Source organism: Chiloscyllium plagiosum, unplaced genomic scaffold (genome assembly GCF_037043375.1).
Source record: "Chiloscyllium plagiosum isolate Xiang-an unplaced genomic scaffold, Cpla_swu_hap1 HiC_scaffold_4, whole genome shotgun sequence".
Classification (NCBI taxonomy): Eukaryota; Metazoa; Chordata; class Chondrichthyes; order Orectolobiformes; family Hemiscylliidae; genus Chiloscyllium; species Chiloscyllium plagiosum.
The window spans coordinates 35,566,515-35,587,155 of record NW_028270142.1 but is presented as its reverse complement, the minus strand read 5'-3'; the positions used below and the strand labels follow the sequence as shown (position 1 = coordinate 35,587,155).

The window sequence follows — 20,641 nt, the reverse complement described above, 5'->3', positions numbered from 1 at the left end:
TCAATTTTCTTTTTGCAGTTGTGCAGAAATAATTATTGTATAATGCATGTGTGGAATAATAATTTAATAGCTTGAGTCTAAGGAATTGAACTAATGTTGATGCAGCATGACATGACAGAGTACATGTGCTAGAGAGTGATCTCATGAAGGAAACTCCGAGCTGGTGTAGATCTGTCACTGCATGTAGCATTAAGTCTGTAAATAACAAAAAAATGCTGCTAAACTGTGTGCCTAATGTTAAAATTGGAGGTGTGCAATGTCACTCTTGTCCCACTACTCCTCAGGTCACAACATGAAGATACTTTTCTAGGTGTTGAAATTGCCAATGTTTGTCTGGTTTTAAATTAAACAGTGTAATAGCCACTTAATAAACACTGTGGATTATCATCAAACTTATTCAATCAAGGTGCAATAATTGGTTAATGTACACAAACAAAAATATAGAATTATAAATGATTATCCCTCTAAATATGCTCAAAATATATGCAAAGGAACACATGCATGCGCGCACACTTCCTATTCTCTTCAGGAAACAAGAGAGAAGTTTGGATTTGTGTACAACTTGGAGTTCTGAAAAAAATACTTTGTCAATAGGTTATCCTTTAAGGCAAAAGTGTAGAATGTTCGGAAGTCTGTTGTTGTGATGTCCTAGCATAAGTGGTGGAGTCACTAATCTCCCACTGTTGCCCCTTGAGTCCTGGAGACACAACTTGCTCAAGAAATATGATATGGAGACGTCCTTTCAAAATAACAATTAGATTTTACCTTGAATTTACAAACAGGATTTTCTTTTCAGAAAAGGAGAGATCAGCTCCTCTTATTTTCTTCCCTCTCTACCTTTCCCACCCTCACTATTAAATGACAATCAAATTAAAAATCAGAATCTCTTCAAACCACTTTGTTTAAATACTCCATGTAAAACAACCAAGTTTCACAAGACATGTAATTTCTTGGAAGCCTTGTTTAAAATAAAATTTCCAATACCCACAGTGACACTCCAGAAGTTTCCACAATCCTTCAAAACTTAGGTTTCTCAAAACCTCTGTTCTCGCAACTTGAAGATGGAACACTGTATTTTTAGTATCATTTTTGTTGCCATTGTTGTAATTTGGTTTGTATGCAATATTTAATATTAAGATATACATATAGGTAATTAAAAATTGAAATATGAACATATTCGTGAAATGATTGTCGATATTGTATTGCTTTTTGTTCCACTAATGTACCATGGGTTATTCCATTTTTAAGTATAAACTAAATGACCAAAATATCTTCAATTTATGTTGGTGTCTGTAGAAGTCTATTTCATATGAGGCCAAAGATATACATGACTGAGTTAAGACTGTGATACCATTTTCCTCTGATGTGTAGAAAAGTTATTTGGTGAAGCATGTTTTGGCACTGTCCAGCTGAAAAAAAACTTGCATTGCTTTTATTTGTTATTATATATAAAGATACGTCTATTCACTCAAATTCTTGATCATTCATTGAGTTCTGTATAGTGTCGTACTCAAGCCTACAAACCAGAAAGATCCAGGTTCTCATTTGTGTTGAGTTAGCTAATCTCCATGGAAAATAAGAGACGGTTGTTTATGTGTACATGTTTAATTTTTTTAATGTATGTTGTCTTCTAATACTGCCCTATATTAAGTCACCACTTCTTATTTTTAACTTTTATTTTTGTTCCTTTTTCATCAATCACTCTTTGTGTCAAGGCACGTCCATTCTCGGGTCACATTTATTCCATCGTCCTTGCTAATCCGCCCAGGATACTTAATCCTATTTAACTTTTCTGGGCTTGTATATTTGGAAAGGCTATCGTTGCCTAACTCGTTAAACATTCATTCATCTAACCAAATTCTGAAGGTACATGTGTAATACGAGACAAGTAATATTCCAGAATGAAACCTGGCTTGATAGATTGCAGGTTTTATTTTCACAATTTTATCATTGTAGTGTGTTGGCAGCCTCTTATGAATATGTTATAGTTTTAACAAAAGAACAAAGTTTTATTATACACAAGGAAAGTAAAGGACAAACTATTACACGACACAAGTACCAGTTGAAATGGTTTTATTAGGAGGAGAAAGTGAGGTCTGCAGATGCTGGAGATCAAAGTTGAAACTTTATTGCTGGAACAGCACAGCAGGTCAGGCAGCATCCAGGGAACAGGAGATTCGACGTTTCGGGCACAGGCCCTTCTTCAGGAATGGTTTTATTACACAAATCAAAAATAAAGATTTAATTCTGCAACCCTCAGCAACAGACTTAGATATTCAAATCTCACTCTATTGCACTTTAAAATGCTTTCTTCCGTTTGCATGCTATATTTGGCTTTTTGCCAGTAAAATTCTGCATTTAGTCAATGTCTGTTTCTGACATCTTTGAAATGTTAACAGAAGTTCTTATTTCTTACATGGGCTCATTTAAACTCCTCTTCCACAGCTTTCTGTTTCTGGGTGGCAGGGTGAAATGTGAGGAGGATGTTATGAGAATACAGGGTGACTTGGACAGGCTACATGAGTGGATGGATGCACGGCAGATGCAGTTCCATGTGGATAAATGTGGCAAGAGCAGGAGGGCAGATTACTATTTAAATGGAGTCAAGTTAGGTAAAGAGGAAGTACAACGAGATCTAGGTGTTCTTGTACATCAGTCATGAAAGAAAGCATGCAGGTACAGCAGGCAGTGAAGAAAGCTAACGGCATGCTGGCCTTCATAACAAGAGAAATTGAGTATAGGAGCAAAGAGGTCCTTTTGCAGCTGTACAGGGCCCTGGTGAGACCGCACCTGGAATATTATGTGCAGTTTTGGTCTCCAAATTTGAGGAAGGACATTCTGGCTATTGAGGGAGTGCAGCGTAGGTTCACTAGATCAATTCCCGGAATGGTGGGACTATCATACGTTGAAAGATTGGAGCGACTAGGCTTGTATACACTTGTGTTTAGAAGGATGAGAGGAGATCTGATTGAGACTTATAAAATTACTAAAGGATTGGACACTCTGGAGGCAAGAAGCATTTTTCCGCTGATGGGTGAGTGCAGAACCAGAGCACACAGTTTAAAAATAAGGGGTAGGCCAATTAAAACCGAGTTGAAGAGAAACTTCTTCACCCATAGAGTAGTGAATATACGGAATGCTCTGCCCCCGAAGGCAGTGGAGGCCAAGTCTCTGGATACTTTCAAGAAAGAGATGGATAGTGCTCTTAAAGATAATGGAACCAAAGTTTATGGGATAAGGCAGGAATAGGATACTGATTGTGGATGAACAGCCATGATCATAATGAATGATGGTGCTGGGTCGAATGGCCTACTCCTGCACTATTATCTATTGCCTATTGCTCCTTCCCTAACATCCAAACCACTGAGGACTTTATTTCTTCTGCCCTGATTGTTCTGCAGATTGCTGGTCATACCAGCCTTTCTCTCTCTGAAAGAAATTTGAACACTCCCCTGAAAAGGAATGCACTAATCTTCTGGCACATTCTTCCTTTAAAAAAGAACTGCTTTCTGTCTCTGTCTTTTGATGTCATAGGAAATCTTGTGCAGCAATCCTTCTTTTCTCTTCATAATCATTTCGAGTTTTAAAAGCCTCACTTAGATTATATAAGAAAAACTTCAGTTTCCCAGAATCTCTCCACTACAACTCAAAAATGAAATTAAAATTAGGTCCTTTGAACATAGAACATAGAACAATACAGCACAGAACAGGCCCTTCGGCCCACGATGTTGTGCCGAACATTTGTCCTAGCATAAGCACCCATCCATGTACCTATCCAATTGCTGCTTAAAGATCACCAAAGATTCTGACTCTACCACTCCCACAGGCAGCGCATTCCATGCCCCCACCACTCTCTGGGTAAAGAACCCACCCCTGACATCTCCCCTATACCTTCTACCCCTCACCTTAAATTTATGTCCCCTTGTAACATTCTGTTGCACCCGGGGAAAAAGTTTCTGACTGTCTACTCTATCTATTCCTCTGATCATCTTATAAACCTCTATCAAGTCACCCCTCATCCTTCGCCGTACCAACGAGAAAAGGCCTAGCACTCTCAACCTCTCCTCGTACGACCTATTCTCCATTCCAGGCAACATCCTGGTAAATCTTCTCTGCACCCTCTCCAAAGCTTCCACATCTTTCCTAAAGTGAGGCGACCAGAACTGCACACAGTACTCCAAATGTGGCCTAACCAAAGTCCTGTACAGTTGCAACATCACTTCATGACTCTTGAATTCAATCCCTCTGCTAATGAACGCTAATACACCATAGGCCTTCTTACAAGCTCTATCCACCTGAGTGGCAACTTTCAAAGATCTATGAACATCGACCCCCAAGATCCCTCTGTTCCTCCACCTCACTAAGAACCCTACCGTTAACCCTGTATTCCGCATTCTTATTTGTCTTTCCAAAATGGACAACCTCACACTTGGCAGGGTTGAACTCCATCTGCCACTCCTCAGCCCAGCTCTGCATCATATCTAAGCCTCTTTGCAGCCGACAACAGCCCTCCTCACTATCCACAACTCCACCAATCTTCGTATCATCTGCAAATTTACTGACCCACCCTTCGACTCCCTCATCCAAGTCATTAATAAAAGTCCTTACCTCAATGCATGTAATAGAGAAATACACATCAGCCCTAAATCTGTATGTGGTCTTGTCAGTTTTAGAACCAAATTTCCCAATTATAGTATATCACAAACCTTCATTGTGTGGATATGGATTAAAATTTGATAAGTTTGTCTCTTGGCTATAAAGTCAAAATATTGGACAGTGTTTCTTTGTGCCTCTATTTCTTTTACCAGCCATTTATTGAGAGATGTCCGAAAGAAATGCAAATTCGCTTATCCCTTTGGCAAACGGCCATGCTTTCACGCAGCACTGTTTTTGGCCCAGCTGGAATATCTGAACTTAACATGTGTTTTATCAATTGTAGACAAATTAATAATTTAAATGTTAAAAAAAATCTGCAAAATTGGAATCAAAGCATATCTAGTTATGGGGGGAATCAGCATGCTGAGCTCTTGTTCTTCCATCCTTTGGTGTATTTAGTTTAATAAGTCTGCCCTAGTTAAGATCTCAAGTTTTCAAAGAGCTGATTATTTCCTCCATCATAATGGATTGAAGTGCTACTTATATCGAGAGATACGATGCTTTGTCTAGTTATGTTTATTACAGATATGATGCAGGGAAGTGAGTCTGAAACTTCTGAGCTATCAAGAGGTTTGTAGGTAATGAACTTCCCTCCAAGTCAACAGATCATAAACTTTTATACTCCAGAAACCTTCGTGCGTAAACTATCCTGACACCACATTGTGTGGGGGTCACTGTTTGAATTTCATAAGAACAGGAGTAGGCTATTCAATCCCTTAAGCATGCCCCATTGTTCAGAGAGATCACAGCTGATCTGTGGCCTAAGTCTATATACCTGCCTTTGGCCCAAGTCACTTAACGTCTTTTGGTCATGAAACATGTATCTGTCTCAGATTTCAAATTAACAACTGATTCTGCATCCACTGCTGTCAGTGGAAGAGAATTCCAAAACGCTATCAGACTTTGTGTGTGTAGAAGTGTGTCCTAACATTTCTCCTGAACAGACTGTGTCCCCTAGTTCTAGAATCCCTAGCCAGTGGACATAATTTATGAAATAATTCCACAGGCCAATATCCTGTCACTTAATCATCCTTTATTTGCACGTGGAGAGTCCTTGACACTGATCCCTCAGAGCCAGCTCTGAGTGAACAGGATGTCTGACACACCTACACACATAGAACATTACAGCACAGTAGGGACCCTTCAGCCCTTGATGTTGCGCCAACATGTGGAACCAATCTGAAGCCTATCTATCCTACACTATTCCATTTTCATCCATATGTTTATCCAGTGACCATTAAATGCCCGTAAAGTTGGCGAGTCTACTACTGTTGCAGGTAGTGCGTTCCACACCTCTACTACTCTGAGTAAAGAAACTACCTCTGACGTCTGACCTATATCTATCACCCTTCAACTTAAAGTTGTGTTCCCTCATGCTAGCCATTACCATCCAAGGAAAATGGCTCTCACAGTCCACCCTACCTTAACCCTCTGATTATCTTAATGTCTCTATTAAATCACCTTTCAACCTCCTTCTCTGTAACGAAAACAGCCTCAAGTCTCTCAGCCTTTCTTCATTAGATCTTCCCTCCATATCAGGCAACATCCTAGTAAGTCTCCTCTGAACCCTTTCCTTAGCTTGCACATCCTTCCTATAATGCAGTGATCAGAACTGTACGCAGTACTCCAAATGCTGTCACATCAGAGTTTTGTACAGCTGCAGCATGACCTCATGGATCCGAAACGCAATCCCTCTACCACTAAAAGCTAACACATCATATGCCTTCTTAACAACCCTATCAACCTGGGTGGCAACTTTCAGCAATCTATGTACCTGGACACAGATCTGTCTGCTCATCTACACTACCAAGAATCCTAATATTAGCCCAGTACTCTTTATTCCTGTTGCTTCTTCCAAAGTGAATCACCTTACATTTTTCCACATTAAACTCCATTGCCACTTCTCAGCCCAGCTCTGCAGCTTATCTATGTCCCTCTGCAACCTGCAGCATCCTTCAGCACTATTCACAATTCAACCGACCTTCATGTCATCCGCAAATTTATTAACCCATCCTTCTACACCGTCATTGAGGTCATTTATAAAAATGACAAACAGCAGTGACCACAAAACAGATCCTTGTGGTATACCACTCGTAACTGAACTCCAGAATGAACATTTCTCATCAACCACCACCCTCTGTTGTTTTTCAGCTAGCCAATTTCTGATCCAACTGCTAATTCACCCTCAATCCCATGCCTCTGTTTTTTTCTGCAATAGCTTACCGTCGGGAACCTTATCAAACGCCTTACTGAAATTCATAGACACTACATCAATCACTTTACCCTCATCCACCTGTTTTGTCACTATCTCAAAGAACTCTAGGTTTGTGTTACATGACCCAGCCTTTACAAAACCGTGCTAACTATCCCTAATGAACTTATTCCTCTCTAGATGGTTATAAATCCTACCTCTTATAACCTTTTCCAACACTTTACCCACAACGGATTCACTAGTCTATAATTACCAAGGTTGTCTCTACTCCCCTTCTTAAACAAGGAGATAACATTTGCTATCCTCCGGTCTTCTGGCACTATTCCGTAGTCAATGACAACATAAAGATCAAAGCCAAAGGCTCGGCAATCTCCTCCCTGGCTTCCCAGGGAATCCTAGGATAAATCCTATCTGGCCCAGGGGACTTGCATATTTTTACACTTCCTAGAATTGCTAACACCACCTCCTTGTGAACCTCAATCCTGTCTAATCTAGTAGCCTGTATCTCAGTATTCTCCTCGATAACATTATCTTTTTCCTGTGTGAATACTGACAAAAAAATTCATTTAATGTTTCCCCTATCTCCTCGAACTCCACTCACAACTTCCCACTACTGTCCTTAACTGGTCCTAATCTTACTCGAGTCATTCTTTTATTCCTGACATACCTTTAGAAAGCTTTAGAGTTTTCCTTGGCCCTATCTGCCAACAACTTCTTATGTCCCGTCCTGGCTCTTCTTAACTCTCTTTAGGTCTTTCCAGGCTAACTTGTAACTCTCATGCACCCTCACTGAGCCTTCATGTCTCATCCTAACATAAGCTGCTTTTTCCCTCTTGACAAGAGATTCAATTTCCTTAGTAAACCACGGCTCCCTCGCTCGACCATTTCCTGCCTGCCTGACAGGTACATACTTATCAATGACACACAATAGCGTTCCTTGAATAAGCTCCACATTTCAATTGTGCCCATTGCCTGCAGTTTCCTTCCCCATCCTATGCACCCTAAATCTTGCCTAATTGTATCGTAGTTGCTTTTCACCCAGCATTAATCCTTGCCTGCATTATATACCTATCCATTTCCATTACTAAAGTAAATATAACTGAATTGTGGTCACTATCACCAAAAAGTGCTCACCTATCTCCAAATCTAACATCTGGCTGGGCTCATCAGCCAGTACCAAATCCAATGTGGCCTCACCCCTTGTTGGCTTGTCTCCATACTGTGAGGAAACCATCCTGCACACATTGACAAAAACTGACCCATCTAAAGTACTGTAACTGTAGTATTTCTAGTCAATATTTGGAAAGTTAATGTCCCCCATAACAACTACCCTGTTACTCTCGCTCCTATCCAGAATCATCTTTGCTATCCTTTCTCGTACATCTCTGGAACTATTCGGAGGCCTGTAGAAAACTCCCAATAGGGTGACTGCCTTTCCTATTTCTAACCTCAGCCCATACTATCTCAGTAGATGAGTCCGCAAACATCCTTTCTGCCACCGTAATACTGTCCTTGATTAACAATGCCACACCTCCCCCTCCTGTTACCATCTTTTCTGTTCTTATTGAAACATCTAAATCTTGGAACCTGCAACAATCATTCCTGTCCCTGGCTCTATCCACGTGTCCGAAATGGCCATAACATCAATGTCCCAGGTACTAACCCATGCTGGAAATTAGATTAGATTAGATTCCCTACAGTGTGGAAACAGGCCCTTCGGCCCAACAAGTCCACACCGACCCTCCGACACGGACTGATTCTGTGCCAGAGACCTGTACCCTATGGCTTACCCCTGGTAAGTCCCAATAGTATCCAAACTTGTCATTGAGGGGAACAGCCACAGGGGTTCCCTTCACTGCCTGCTGGTACCCTCTCCGTCCCCTGACTGTAACCCCTCTGCCTCTTTCTTGTACCTGAGATGTGACTGGAGAAAGTGAGGTCTGCAGATGCTGGAGATCAAAGTTGAAACTTTATTGCTGGAACAGCACAGCAGGTCAGGCAGCATCCAGGGAACAGGAGATTCGACGTTTCGGGCACAGGCCCTGAAGAAGGGCCTGTGCCCGAAACGTCGAATCTCCTGTTCCCTGGATGCTGCCTGACCTGCTGTGCTGTTCCAGCAATAAAGTTTCAACACCTGAGATGTGACTACCTCCCTGTAACTCTTCTCAACAACCCTTTCAGCCTCCCGTATAATCTAAAGTTCATCCAGCCCCAGTTCCCTTATACGGTTCTCGAGGAGTTAGATTAGGGTGCACTTGTCGCAGATGAAATTAGCAGGGATACTACTGGTGACCCTTACCTCCCATATTCTGCAGGAGGAACATTCAACTGCCCTAACCCACATTCCCACTATTCTGAATTCCCAAGAGTATATTGAAAAATAAACAATAAAAAAAACTAGTTACCTTACCAATTTGGCACACAGAACCCTTTTTTTGGTTAGAGGAGGAGGATGGGTGGGAGACACTACTTAAGTAGTGTTTCAGATAATGCAACCACCCAAACATATTACTTCACTTACTCAGCAGCCTCATGTCCACTCCTGCTCAGCGTGCGCTCCACCTCTTCACGAGGTAAGTTTTTAAATTGGTGATTCACCTTCCCGTCAGCCTTCAGGTCAACACTGCCACTATTCCTGGTGCTGAAACAAAAATGGCAGCCCCGACACTCAAGCTTAGTTTTTAAATCAGTGACTCACCTTCACCTGTTCTTTTTTTGTCTGAAATAACCGCACAAAGACCGATATTTCATCACCAAGTCTCGCTTTATTTATTTGTTCACAATACACTGGCTGTGACCAGCCAGCTCAGAGTCAGTGACACTACTGTTCTTATCTTTAGGCCAGGGCTCCCAATTGGACCACATTAGTAGCCCCAATTAGGGAACTCATTCTGTGAGGTCCATGTGATTGACCTTAATACAATCACTGCAGTTTGTCATCTTCTATACCCTGTTTTTCCAGTTATTATCTTGAAGACTTCATTCAGATCACCTCTTAACTTCCTAAATTCTTGAGAGAAAACACCTAATTTATATACTCTCTCACAGTTCAGTCCCTGAAGTCCAGGTATCATTCTTGTAAGCCAATCTTGTATTCCCTCCAAGGCCAATATATCCTTTGTAAGGAGTGATGCCCAGATCTGATCTCAGTACTCCCAAGTGTCTGTGACCAAGGTATTGTATAGCTTAAGCATCCTTGTAATTCAGTCCTTTAGATATGAAGCCCAGCATTCCATTAGCCGTCTTGATTATTTTCTGCACCTAATTATGGTAGTTTAAAGATCAATGCACCAGAACTCCAAGTCTCTTTCGACATCCAATAAATTTCACTTCATACTGTCTAGATAGTAGCCTGATCTATCCTTTCTTGGTTCAGAATGGATAACCTCCATTGCAATTATTGAAATTTATCAGTCTCCCTTTTGCCCATTCACCTAGTCTATCAATATCACTTTGTAATTTATGCAATCATCTATACTGTCTACTGTACTGCCTAACTTTGTGTCATCAGCAAATTTGGATATGTCTTTCTGTACCATTTACCAAGTTGTTAACAAATGTGAATAATTGAGGCCCTCGCACAGACCCTTATGGAAAGCCAAAGGTCATATTGCCAATTTGAGTACTTATTTATTATCTCCACCCTCCCAGCCATGTTAGTAAGTTGTCCTCAGTTCTGTGGACTTCTACTTCAGTTAACAGGCTGTAGCTTGGTACTTTGTCAGATGCCTTCTAGAAGTTCATATAAAACAACATCCATTCCCTTATTGATTAGTTTGTACCTTCTCAAAAAATTAAATTAAGTTTGTCAAGCATGACCTATCTGCCATTAAATTGAGGTGCTGTTGTCTTAGTTTGTGGGTGTAATGATTAGGAGAAGCAGATGTGTCTGCCTGGTGTCATGGACAACAATGTTCTCTTTAAGAAAATATGCTTAATTGATCACTTAACTCTTCATCGAATCTTACAAGTTAACTTGCCAACTCTTTACATTAAAGTTTTTTAAAATGTGCATTTATATAGAATCTTGCTTGACCTCAGGATATCCAAATACAACTTAGAGCCAGTGAAATATCCTTGTAATGCAGTTATTATTGAACCTAGGAATCATAACCGTGAATCTGCTCACAGCCAGCTTCCATGAAAAGCAATGAAACAAATGACCAGATAATTTGTTTTATATATTTGCTGACGGATAAAATGGTGACCAACACACTAGGGGTACTCTTTTTTTGTAAATCTGGGATCCTGAACAACTGACTGAGATGACAGGCAAAAACTGTATAATCATTTTTATGTATGGTTATTTATTGCCCAAGAAATGCCCTTTTATTTTTGCATTTGTCAAAATGAGAAAGCTTTTGCAACATCTACAATTGTAGTGATTTGATCATCATCACATTCTCAAACATAGTCAATGAAAGGAACCATTGGACCTAACAATAATTCAGATATTTGGAGGATTATCCAAAGTATTGAATCATGAGTTTAAATATTTTGACTCGAGTGGAGCTTTGCTTTGGGTGGGAGTAACAAACTAGCTAATCCAATATTTCTTTTTAATAATTCTGTGGGAGAGTTTCCTGCAGTTCCCATGACAGTACTATTGTGGCTGACATTTTTAAATGAATTTTCAGGTTGTCAGACTTGAAGGACAGGTGCTTCGCTATAAAACAGCAACAGAAAACTCAGAAAAAATAGAGGATGAACTAAAAGCTGAAAAAAGGAGGTTGCAGCGAGAGGTATGCAGAATGTTTACTCAATGCTACTCTGAGTTACAGAAACAGGTTGGACCGAAGGGTCTGTTTCCATGCTGTACATCTCTCTGACTCTATTTTAGGCCATTCTGAAGAGCTCTTTTAGGTCTAACACAGATCACAGAAGGCTAAATGGTCTTTTCTTTGCCTAAGTGGTCTCTTCCATTCTTTTGACTGAATACATTTTTCCCCTCATTTGTATTTTGCATGTTCAGTGTTAAATTGTAAGTCCTAATGATTTGATGATGAATTTTTAAATATCATTTCCAATACATCATTGTGTTTATCTTTTTTAAATATTTCATGTACAGTGCTACATTGTTTTTACTTAACCCCAAGACCTCCCTGCAAAACAAATTTGACTTGGGTGACTATAAATGCATTTTTAGTTCTACATTGCATCATAAGTGGAAAAATGATTCATATTTGTTTCCAAACAATCCTTCCCATGCTGCTACAGCTAATTGAGGGGCTCAGATGTTTAATAAATTTGTCATAACATTTTATGATTTTCAATATGTTGTGTTAGCTTAGTGATAATGACCAAATCTCTCTCAATTCCTCCTCAGTTACGATCAGCATTGGATAGGAATGAAGAGATGGAAATGACCAATAGCCACTTGATGAAGCGATTAGAGAAGATGAAAGCCAACAGAAATGCATTACTCTCTCAACAGTGAAGAGGAAAGAGCTGGTGCACTGTATCTATGACTAGCAGAACTTCCAGGCATCACAACTTAAAGGCCCTTTCCATTTGGTACAACCACTTTCAAACACTGAAAGATGTCCTTTATTAAGGCTTTGGTTTTATAAATGTTGGCATAAAGTTTTTGTAATTTATGAGAGATTCATGGCATTGTCTAATGTCTATATGTTTGTTAATTGTGAATTGTATTGCCTGTTTAGCTCACTGGGTTAAGAGCCTTTGAAATGGGTTGTGGATTTGTTATGAGTGATTTTAGCAGGTAAATACAAATAGATTTGATTGTTTATGGCTTTAATATGCCAAATTGATTTACATAAACCTTTCTGCTGCTTAGAAATTATAGTGGTTGCTTAAAGACCTTGAACAACTGCATGAACAGAACAGATGCACAAGATAACCTCATGACACTTTTGAAAATCTGACTACTCTCATATGCCAATTGCTCTGTGCGCCCCACAATGCAGGAATCCCACTTCAAGTGCCTTCTACGCGGTGCAAAGGAAATTATCTTGATCTGGTTATTCAATCGAATTTATGGACCATTCATTTGGTCTGAAATATTGTAATTGAGATATTTTAAAAACAGTGGGTAAATTCCTAAGACAAGTATCTGCCAAAAATGACGTACATAATTTTTTCTTCAAAAATACAATTTCAAAATTGTCATTTGTATTACATGCAACTTTTTCAAGTAAAGAAATGATTGTAGGTAAAGTAAGTTTTGCAAATGTTCCTATAGTTTAGTTTAAAGCACATGAACAGGGCTTTTCTGCTGCTCCTCGCTTCATGGAATTTAAAGAAAACAAATGGAAAGAATTTCCTTTTCTGTACAAAATATTGGACTGCATCTTCAGAGTATTACTGGTATTGCCTGTTTATAAGGGTTTTGTCTTTCTGGAAAAAAGGCATGTGAATGGGGGTTTTGACAATAAATGAAACTGTGGGCACTTTATATAACGAGACCACAGAAATTTATTTTTATGATTGCTGCTTCTGTCTTCAAATAGTAAGAACACCTGGCTATATAGTACATGGTTTGCAGGCCACATGCAATTATCTTAAAACAGCATCCTCAAAGTTTGCCCATGCAAATATTTGTGTTGAGAAAGAGGTTTATTAAAAGTGCAAGAATCTCCAAATTAGTTTTGATTAACTGTAACAGATCAGTATGTAAATTGATAGCTGAAGATGTACCAGAGTTGATCTGATCCAACTCATAATTTTATACAAATGACAAGTACAGTACAACCTTGATTATCCAAATGAGACAGGCAGAGAGTATTTTGTTCGGATAACTGAAGTGATCGTAAACAAGCGGTAATTTGTGTGCCAGTTATCCAGCAATACATGCCATTTAACTGATGACTGATTGGATCGTAAAAAAGCAGTAGTTCGAGTGCTGGTTGTGAACATGCCTTGGTTATCCGGCAACACATGCCACAATGCCATTTAATTGGTAACTGAATGCTGAGTTGCCTCATGCTGTTTTTACGGCAATTTGAGATCTTGTTGAGATAATCTGAAATTCGGATAATTGATGTTCGGATAACCGAGGTTATACTGTATTGTGGCTGAAGATCAGTCCTGCCAAAGATACTGGTATTAATGCACTGCCAGTTGCATTTCCTTAACAGTATGAGGCAGAATGTTTAGAAGTATAAAGTGAACATAGAGCAGTTGTCATGTGAAAGTTTTAATTACTCCTTGCTAAATTGCCAAAATGAGTTAGGAAATGTGCTTAATTTACAGACAATTTTCTTGCCAGAATGAGGTCCAACAAAAGACTGCATTGAGCAGGGGGAAGGAGCCAAAGCAGATAATATATCCAATCTTGGGAGCATCTTGGCCTTTGTGAGAATAATGAAATAAAGCTTTAAAAGTTTGAAAAACATACATAACATATTGTCCTCATCCACAATAATCTACTGGTTACAGTTGCATCTGTCCATGGTGGGGTGTTGGTAGCAGTAATCATTGCACAATTCATGTGGAGATTTAAATCCTGTCTTTACATTGAGGATATCCTATCTGGTGATGTGTGACACTACAATTGTATTGAGAGAGATTTGGAACAAATAAAGCAGCTGGAACTTGTGCATCCGTGAGATACAGCAAGCAGTCAGCAGCAGGAAAATTATATTCAACAACAATTTGTCATTTTTTGGCATGACATAATCCCTCCATTCTACCATTGCCATTAACCAATCAACCTTGGTTTAATGAGTGCCAGAGAGTATGCCTGAAACAGTAATATGAGGTGTTAAACTATTTAAGCTGCAACATAGGACCTAAGTGTGTGCTTAGCGGTACAGAGTTACTAATAAAGCTAAATGATTCCTGAACCCATTGGATCATTTCAAATCTCTGCAGCAGGCACTATCCAGCTTGGAGTGATGGTGGATAATGGGATGAGGAGCAGCTGTGCTGCTCAAAAGATAAAGTTGAAATGCTTAACATTCTTCAGCCAAATAAAGATTTGCTCCACTTTAAGTAATTCAGTACTTTTGAAATAGTCACTATTTTAATGTAGAAACATGGCAGCCGGTTTGTGTGCATTAAGGTCCTACGAACTATAATGTGATAGCCAGATAATCTGCTGTCCATTGTTCTTCTAGATGGTAGAGATCATAGACTTGGAAGTACTTTCAAAGATGTTTTGATATATTTTGTACATGATACCATTGACACAATGACAGAGGTGTGTGGGCATGTGAATTACATCGTTTAAGGTGGTGCATGGGATTCAATCAAGTGGACTTTTGTCCATAGGGTAGTCAGCTTAAAATGTTGAGTGTTACACTCATGCAGGGTTGAGGCAGCAGTGATAACCTCTGAGGCACCATGTCGCTCCCCCAACTGTTACTGTACCCCCTTGTTTACATTGAACACACAGCTTGTCTCAGCAGCTGTCAAACAGGACTTTTTGACCACAGATTATAGCAATAATACTGGGGAGGGGGGGAGGGGGAGGAAAGGAGTGCAGTTTCGGGGTAAATCCACTCTGCAACAGAGCAGCTGTGTTTCCTGGACTTATCAATGTTGAATGGCTAGGAAGACACCTAAACCAGGATTTCATCTGACAAGCCACACCAAAGATAAATGGGCAAGTTTTAATTTGATTGGGCCAGAAATAGGGATTTCAACCCAGATCTGAACCCAATGTATGACTGATGATCTGAGAGCTAAACCAATACACCATCATCCCTATTCACGTCTTACAGCCATTCTGTGAACATTATGCCTTCTCCTAACTTATCACTGCGTTCTGATTAGATTAGATTCTCTACAGTGTGGAAACAGGCCCTTCGGCCCAACAAGCCCACACCGACCCTCCGAAGAGTGACCCACCCAGACCCATTTTCCTCTGACTAATGCATCTAGCAGTACGGGCAATTTAGCTTTGCCAATTCACCTGACCTGCACATCTTTGGACTGTGGGAGGAAACCGGAGCACCCGGAGGAAACCCACGCAGACACATCGAGAATGTGCAAACTCCACACAGACAGTCACCCGAAGCTGGAACTGAACCTGGCACCCTGGTGCTGTGAGGCAGCAGTGCTAACCACTGTGCTGCCTCTAAACTCAAACTCAAATAAAAGCAGTGTTATTGCCAGACAGAGTTTAGAGGAAGTACTATGTAACAATACACATTCGAGAACATTAAATCTTTCCGAAGCAGCTAGGCTCAAATACCACTCAGAAATCTGGTCCAATCCATTTATATTACAGGTAGACCGAGTCAATAGGGATGGTCCTTTTTCTGGCAGAAAGTGAGGAAAGATAGCATTCCAGATGAGTAGCTTATGTTTGCATCGACTCTCCTCAGGTGCTGCCTTTTCCAGCACCACACTTTATGGTCCTCTTTCTGCTGACTTACTGGAAACCAAATTTATGCATGTTACTGTCTGGTTTAAAAAAAATTTTTGTTAACCTCTTGTCATCAAATTCCAATGGCTGTAACAAGCAAAAACAAAAACTGCTGGAAAAACTCAACAGATCTGGCTGCATCTGAGAACTAGGCAAAAAATAAGGACTGCAGATGCTGGAATTCAGAGTCGAGAATGGTGCTGGAAAAGCACAGCAGGCCAGGTAGCATCCGAGGAGCAAGAAAATTGACATTTCAGGCAAAGGCCCTTCATCAGGAATTCCTGATGAAGGGCTTTTGCCAGAAACGTCGATTTTCCTGCTCCTCGGATGCTGTCTGACCTGCTGTGCTTTTCCAGTGTCACTCTAATCTAGTATCTGAGAACAGTTATGACTTGGAGATGTCTGTGTTGGACCGGGGTGTACAAAGTTAAAAAGCACATAACACCAGCTTATAGTTCAACAGGTTTATTTGGAAGCACTAGCTTTTGGAGTGCTGTTCCTTCATCAGGTGGTTGACCTGATGAACAAGCGGCGCTCTGAAAGCTAATGCTTCCAAATAAACCTATTGGATTATAACCCTAGTGTTGTGTGATTTTTAACTCTGAGAACTGTGGCTATTACAATTGTAAGATATTACAATTTTTGGATGCCTTTGCAGCTACTTGGCAGCTTTCATCTGTGAGCTTTACAAGTCAACCTTGTGTTTAAAATGTTAGAAAAGTTTGACATTCCAACATGGGTGAAAGCTATTATTTCCTTTAAGGAAATCAAGTGCAAGGGGCTATGATCCTAAAGTTAGGGTTTAGGTTCTCAGAAGCATAATCAGGAACTTCTTCCACAAAAAGAGAAATTCCCTTTCCCAAAGGCTGTAGGTTTTGGCTGAGACTTTCGAGGTAGGTTTTTGTGTTATGACAACTGATGGGATATGGAAAAAAGACAGACAATTGGAGTTGAGGTGCAGATGAACTGACTAATGGTGAGGAGCTAAATGGCATATTTTTGTTCTTGATATTTCAAAGTGCCTGCAGAAGAGTCACATTTAGACTAGGTAAGATTGGCAGGTGATTAGCTATCCTTTTACAAGATCCTTCAGTTTCATGGTAATTTTTTTGATGCCAGTCCATAAATTGCCACATTCGTTGCCAAAATCAGATTTATTTCCCACCTCATGAACTTCTATATTCAGCTATTTCTACCATCATAAACATGATACCACACCAAAAACACCCTTTCAGCATTCTAAAAAGTTTCCTCAGTCACCCCTCAATACTCCCTTCTTTCCCTCCAATAACCAACCATACAAACACAGTCAAGATACCCTTTACCTCACCTCGCCACGCAAGCCCTAAATATCCCTTTACAAGTCAAAGTGTGATTAACTGTAAGAATTCACTGCTCATCATATGGTCTCTGCTACATCGTAGAAATCAAATGCATTTGTGCTTAGTGTAACATTGCCTTTCAAACTGCAAGCATGACCCCAAGGTTTCTGTCCTTTCAATCTACCACCCTGTCCTCACACTAATCTTTGTTAAAGTGCTCCAGTGATGCTTAATGCAAGCTGCAGACCAACACTTCATTTGACCAAAAACATTACAGCCCTTTGGATTCAACAGATTTTAACAATCTTAGATCAGAATCTCTGCTGTCATTTTTTTTGCAACATTGGCTTTTTTTTTTCTTTTTGTGTTTCACTTGCAGTTTGGCACTATTCCTACAGCAGTTAGCACTGCTGCCTCTCAGTAGCAGGGACCGAGGTTCAATTACAGCCTCGTGTAAGTGTGAGAGTTTGCATGTTCTCCTCCATGTCTGCATGGGTTTCTTTCCACAGTGCAAAGATTTTGCAAGTTAGATGGATTGGTCATGCTAAATTGTCCATCGTGTCCAGGCATGTGCAGGCTGGATGGATTAGCCATGGGAAACACAGGGACAGAGGAGGGATGTGGGACTGCATGGGATCCTGTTTAATGAGTTGGTGTGGACTCGATAGATCAAATGGCCTGCTTCTAGACTGTAGGGATTTTATGATTTGTCAAGATTTATCTTTTGCATTTACCTGTTGCCATTTGCTTTGGCTTTTTAAAAAAATTCTCCTGCCATGTACTTCCATAACTAGCCTTCCTTTTTTTGTTTTTTTTCTCCCTAGCATTTCATTTGCTGAAAACCTTAGTTTTATTGCAATCATAACTTCCATCAGTTTTGATGACAGTTCAGACCTAAAATGTTAACTGTTTTTCTCTCCATTGATTCCAGCATTTTCTGCTTTAGCTTATGAAATTTTTATCTATAATTGTTAACCTATTTATTTTAATTTATATGAAGTTACACATTATAGGTGTAAAGCTTTCAACACTGAAACTGATCACCACTATTCTTTGCCTCCTATCATTCAGTCAACCTTTATCCATACTACCGTTGTAGCCTTTAATCCTTTGGGCTTTAAAGCCGCTGACAAGCATTTTACATGGCACTTCATTAATACCTTTTTGAAATCCACGTATGCCAGATCACAGTTTTAAGCATCTATTAATTTTGTCCCAACTTTCCTAACACAGATTGTACTGACTGACCTGTAGCTGCTGGACTTTTCCTTACATCCTTGTTCAAAAACATTTGCAGTTTTCTCATTTTCAACTAACTCTCGTATCAAAGGAGAATTAATTATAACCGGTATTTTCACAGTGCACTTTTGATCCATGGCAAGGGATATACTCATAGGATTTCTTGATTTAAAGGGTAATAAACCTCTGGAATTCTCTACCACAGAAGGCTGTGGAAGTTAAGCTACTGAATATATTCACGACTTTTTTTTGATATTAATAAAGGGTATAGGGATAACACACAAATATGACATGAGACAGCTGGAGAATCAGCCTTAGTCACATTGAATGGTTGAGTTGGCTCAAAGGGCTGAATAGCTTACTCCTGTTCTTAATTTTATCTAATTTCCATCCTTACGTGCCTTGGAGTTCTTGAATTCCACCAGGTGCTTTTGACTTCAGTTTTAAGTCCAACTGATCTTCCTCTTGTCTCTCCTACTAATTTTAAGCAGTTTAGGTAAAAACAATGACTGCAGATGCTGGAAACCAGAGTTTAGATTAGAGTGGTGCTGGAAAAACACAGCAGTTCAGGCAGCATCCAATGAGCAGTTTATCCCAACTACTGACTTTACCAAGAAAGATGCTGCTGCGCAGATCAAGTATTTATAGAGTATTAGTCTGCTGCCTCTGTATGTAGAATCCCTTTTTGGTCACTCAGCAGCAGCACCCTCTGCTTGCAACCCTTTAACTATGTAGGTGTATACAAAAGCTACAGGACATTGGTTTTTCAATGTAAAATGGTCAGTTAAACTTATAATGTGGTGTTATTATTCATTCTCAAATCACATTTTAAAATTAGATTTTTGTGTTTTGGGTATGTGGGCTTTGCTAGCAAGACCAGCATTTATTGCCAATCCCTAATTGGGAAGATAGTGGTGAACTCCTTGTTGAACTAGTGCAATCATGTACTACAGACAGACCCACAATACTTTTCAGGAAGAGTTCAAGGATTTTGACCCATCAGCAACATTCTTAATCAGGATGGTGTATAACCTGCTCCCTTTGTTCATGGATTAGAAAGTGCTGTTGAAGGATTCAAGGCAAGTTGCTGTGGTGTGTCTTGTGGAGTACCCATTGCTGCCACTGAGCACTAATGGTGATGGGAGTGAATGTTTAAGATGGAAGTCTGCTGTCTGTTGGACTAGATTGAATGAATCTGTTGAGATCTTTGTGTATTTGGAGTTGTACCATCCTGGCAAGTACGAAGTATTTGTTGTAGCCCTAATTGTGCCTATTTATTAGATGATCCATTAAAGTTTATTGGAATTCTTGGGATGTTATTAAATGAAAGACAATGGAATTAAGGAAACCTGCTCTTGCTTAAAGGTAGTCATGGCCTGGCACTTCAGTAGACAAGATTTCAAAACTGCAGCCAGGATGTCGTCAGGACTCATCAGCCATTTACTGATGTAATTTGAAGTGAATAGAGTTGGGTAAGGACTTGAAATGTGTGGACCTTAGGAAGAGCTGAAAATGCGCAGCAGGTCAAGCAGCATCCAAGGACCAGGAGAATCGACATTTTGGGCATGAGCCCTTCTTCAGGAGGGCTTTCCTGAAGAAGGGCTCATGCCCAAAACATCGATTCTCCTGCTCCTTGGATGCTGCCTGACCTGCTGCGCTTTTCCAGCAACACATTTTCAGCTCTGATCTCCAGCATCTGCAGTCCTCACTTTCTCCTCAGACCTTAGGAAGAGGAAAGGATAGATCAAACTCAAGCCCCTAACAGCAAAGATGCTTGCATATGTCTCAGTCTTTTTGGTGTTTCATTTGTGGTCTAAATCAGTTTTTGGCCATTGGTTAAAAACAGTGATAAAATGATCCCCTGATCCATCTGCATAGAAG

The 20,641-nt window shown here is 39.9% G+C and overlaps 1 protein-coding gene across 21 annotated transcripts in view; it reads left to right on the top strand.

Moving 5' to 3' along the window:
• lrrfip2 (leucine rich repeat (in FLII) interacting protein 2) overlaps positions 1-20,641 on the top strand; it is a 170,121-nt gene that overhangs the window by 148,791 nt on the left and 689 nt on the right. For 20 of the 21 annotated variants that reach the window (XM_087986153.1, XM_087986142.1, XM_087986148.1 and 17 more), the window contains 2 exons: positions 11,506-11,610; positions 12,195-13,306. In XM_087986153.1, the coding sequence (XP_087842279.1) occupies positions 11,506-11,610; positions 12,195-12,305 (216 nt within the window). In that variant the 3' untranslated portion in view covers positions 12,306-13,306. Of the gene's footprint in view, positions 1-11,505; positions 11,611-12,194; positions 13,307-20,641 lie in introns of those variants that run through there. The other variant, XR_015756931.1, reaches the window with a different exon arrangement.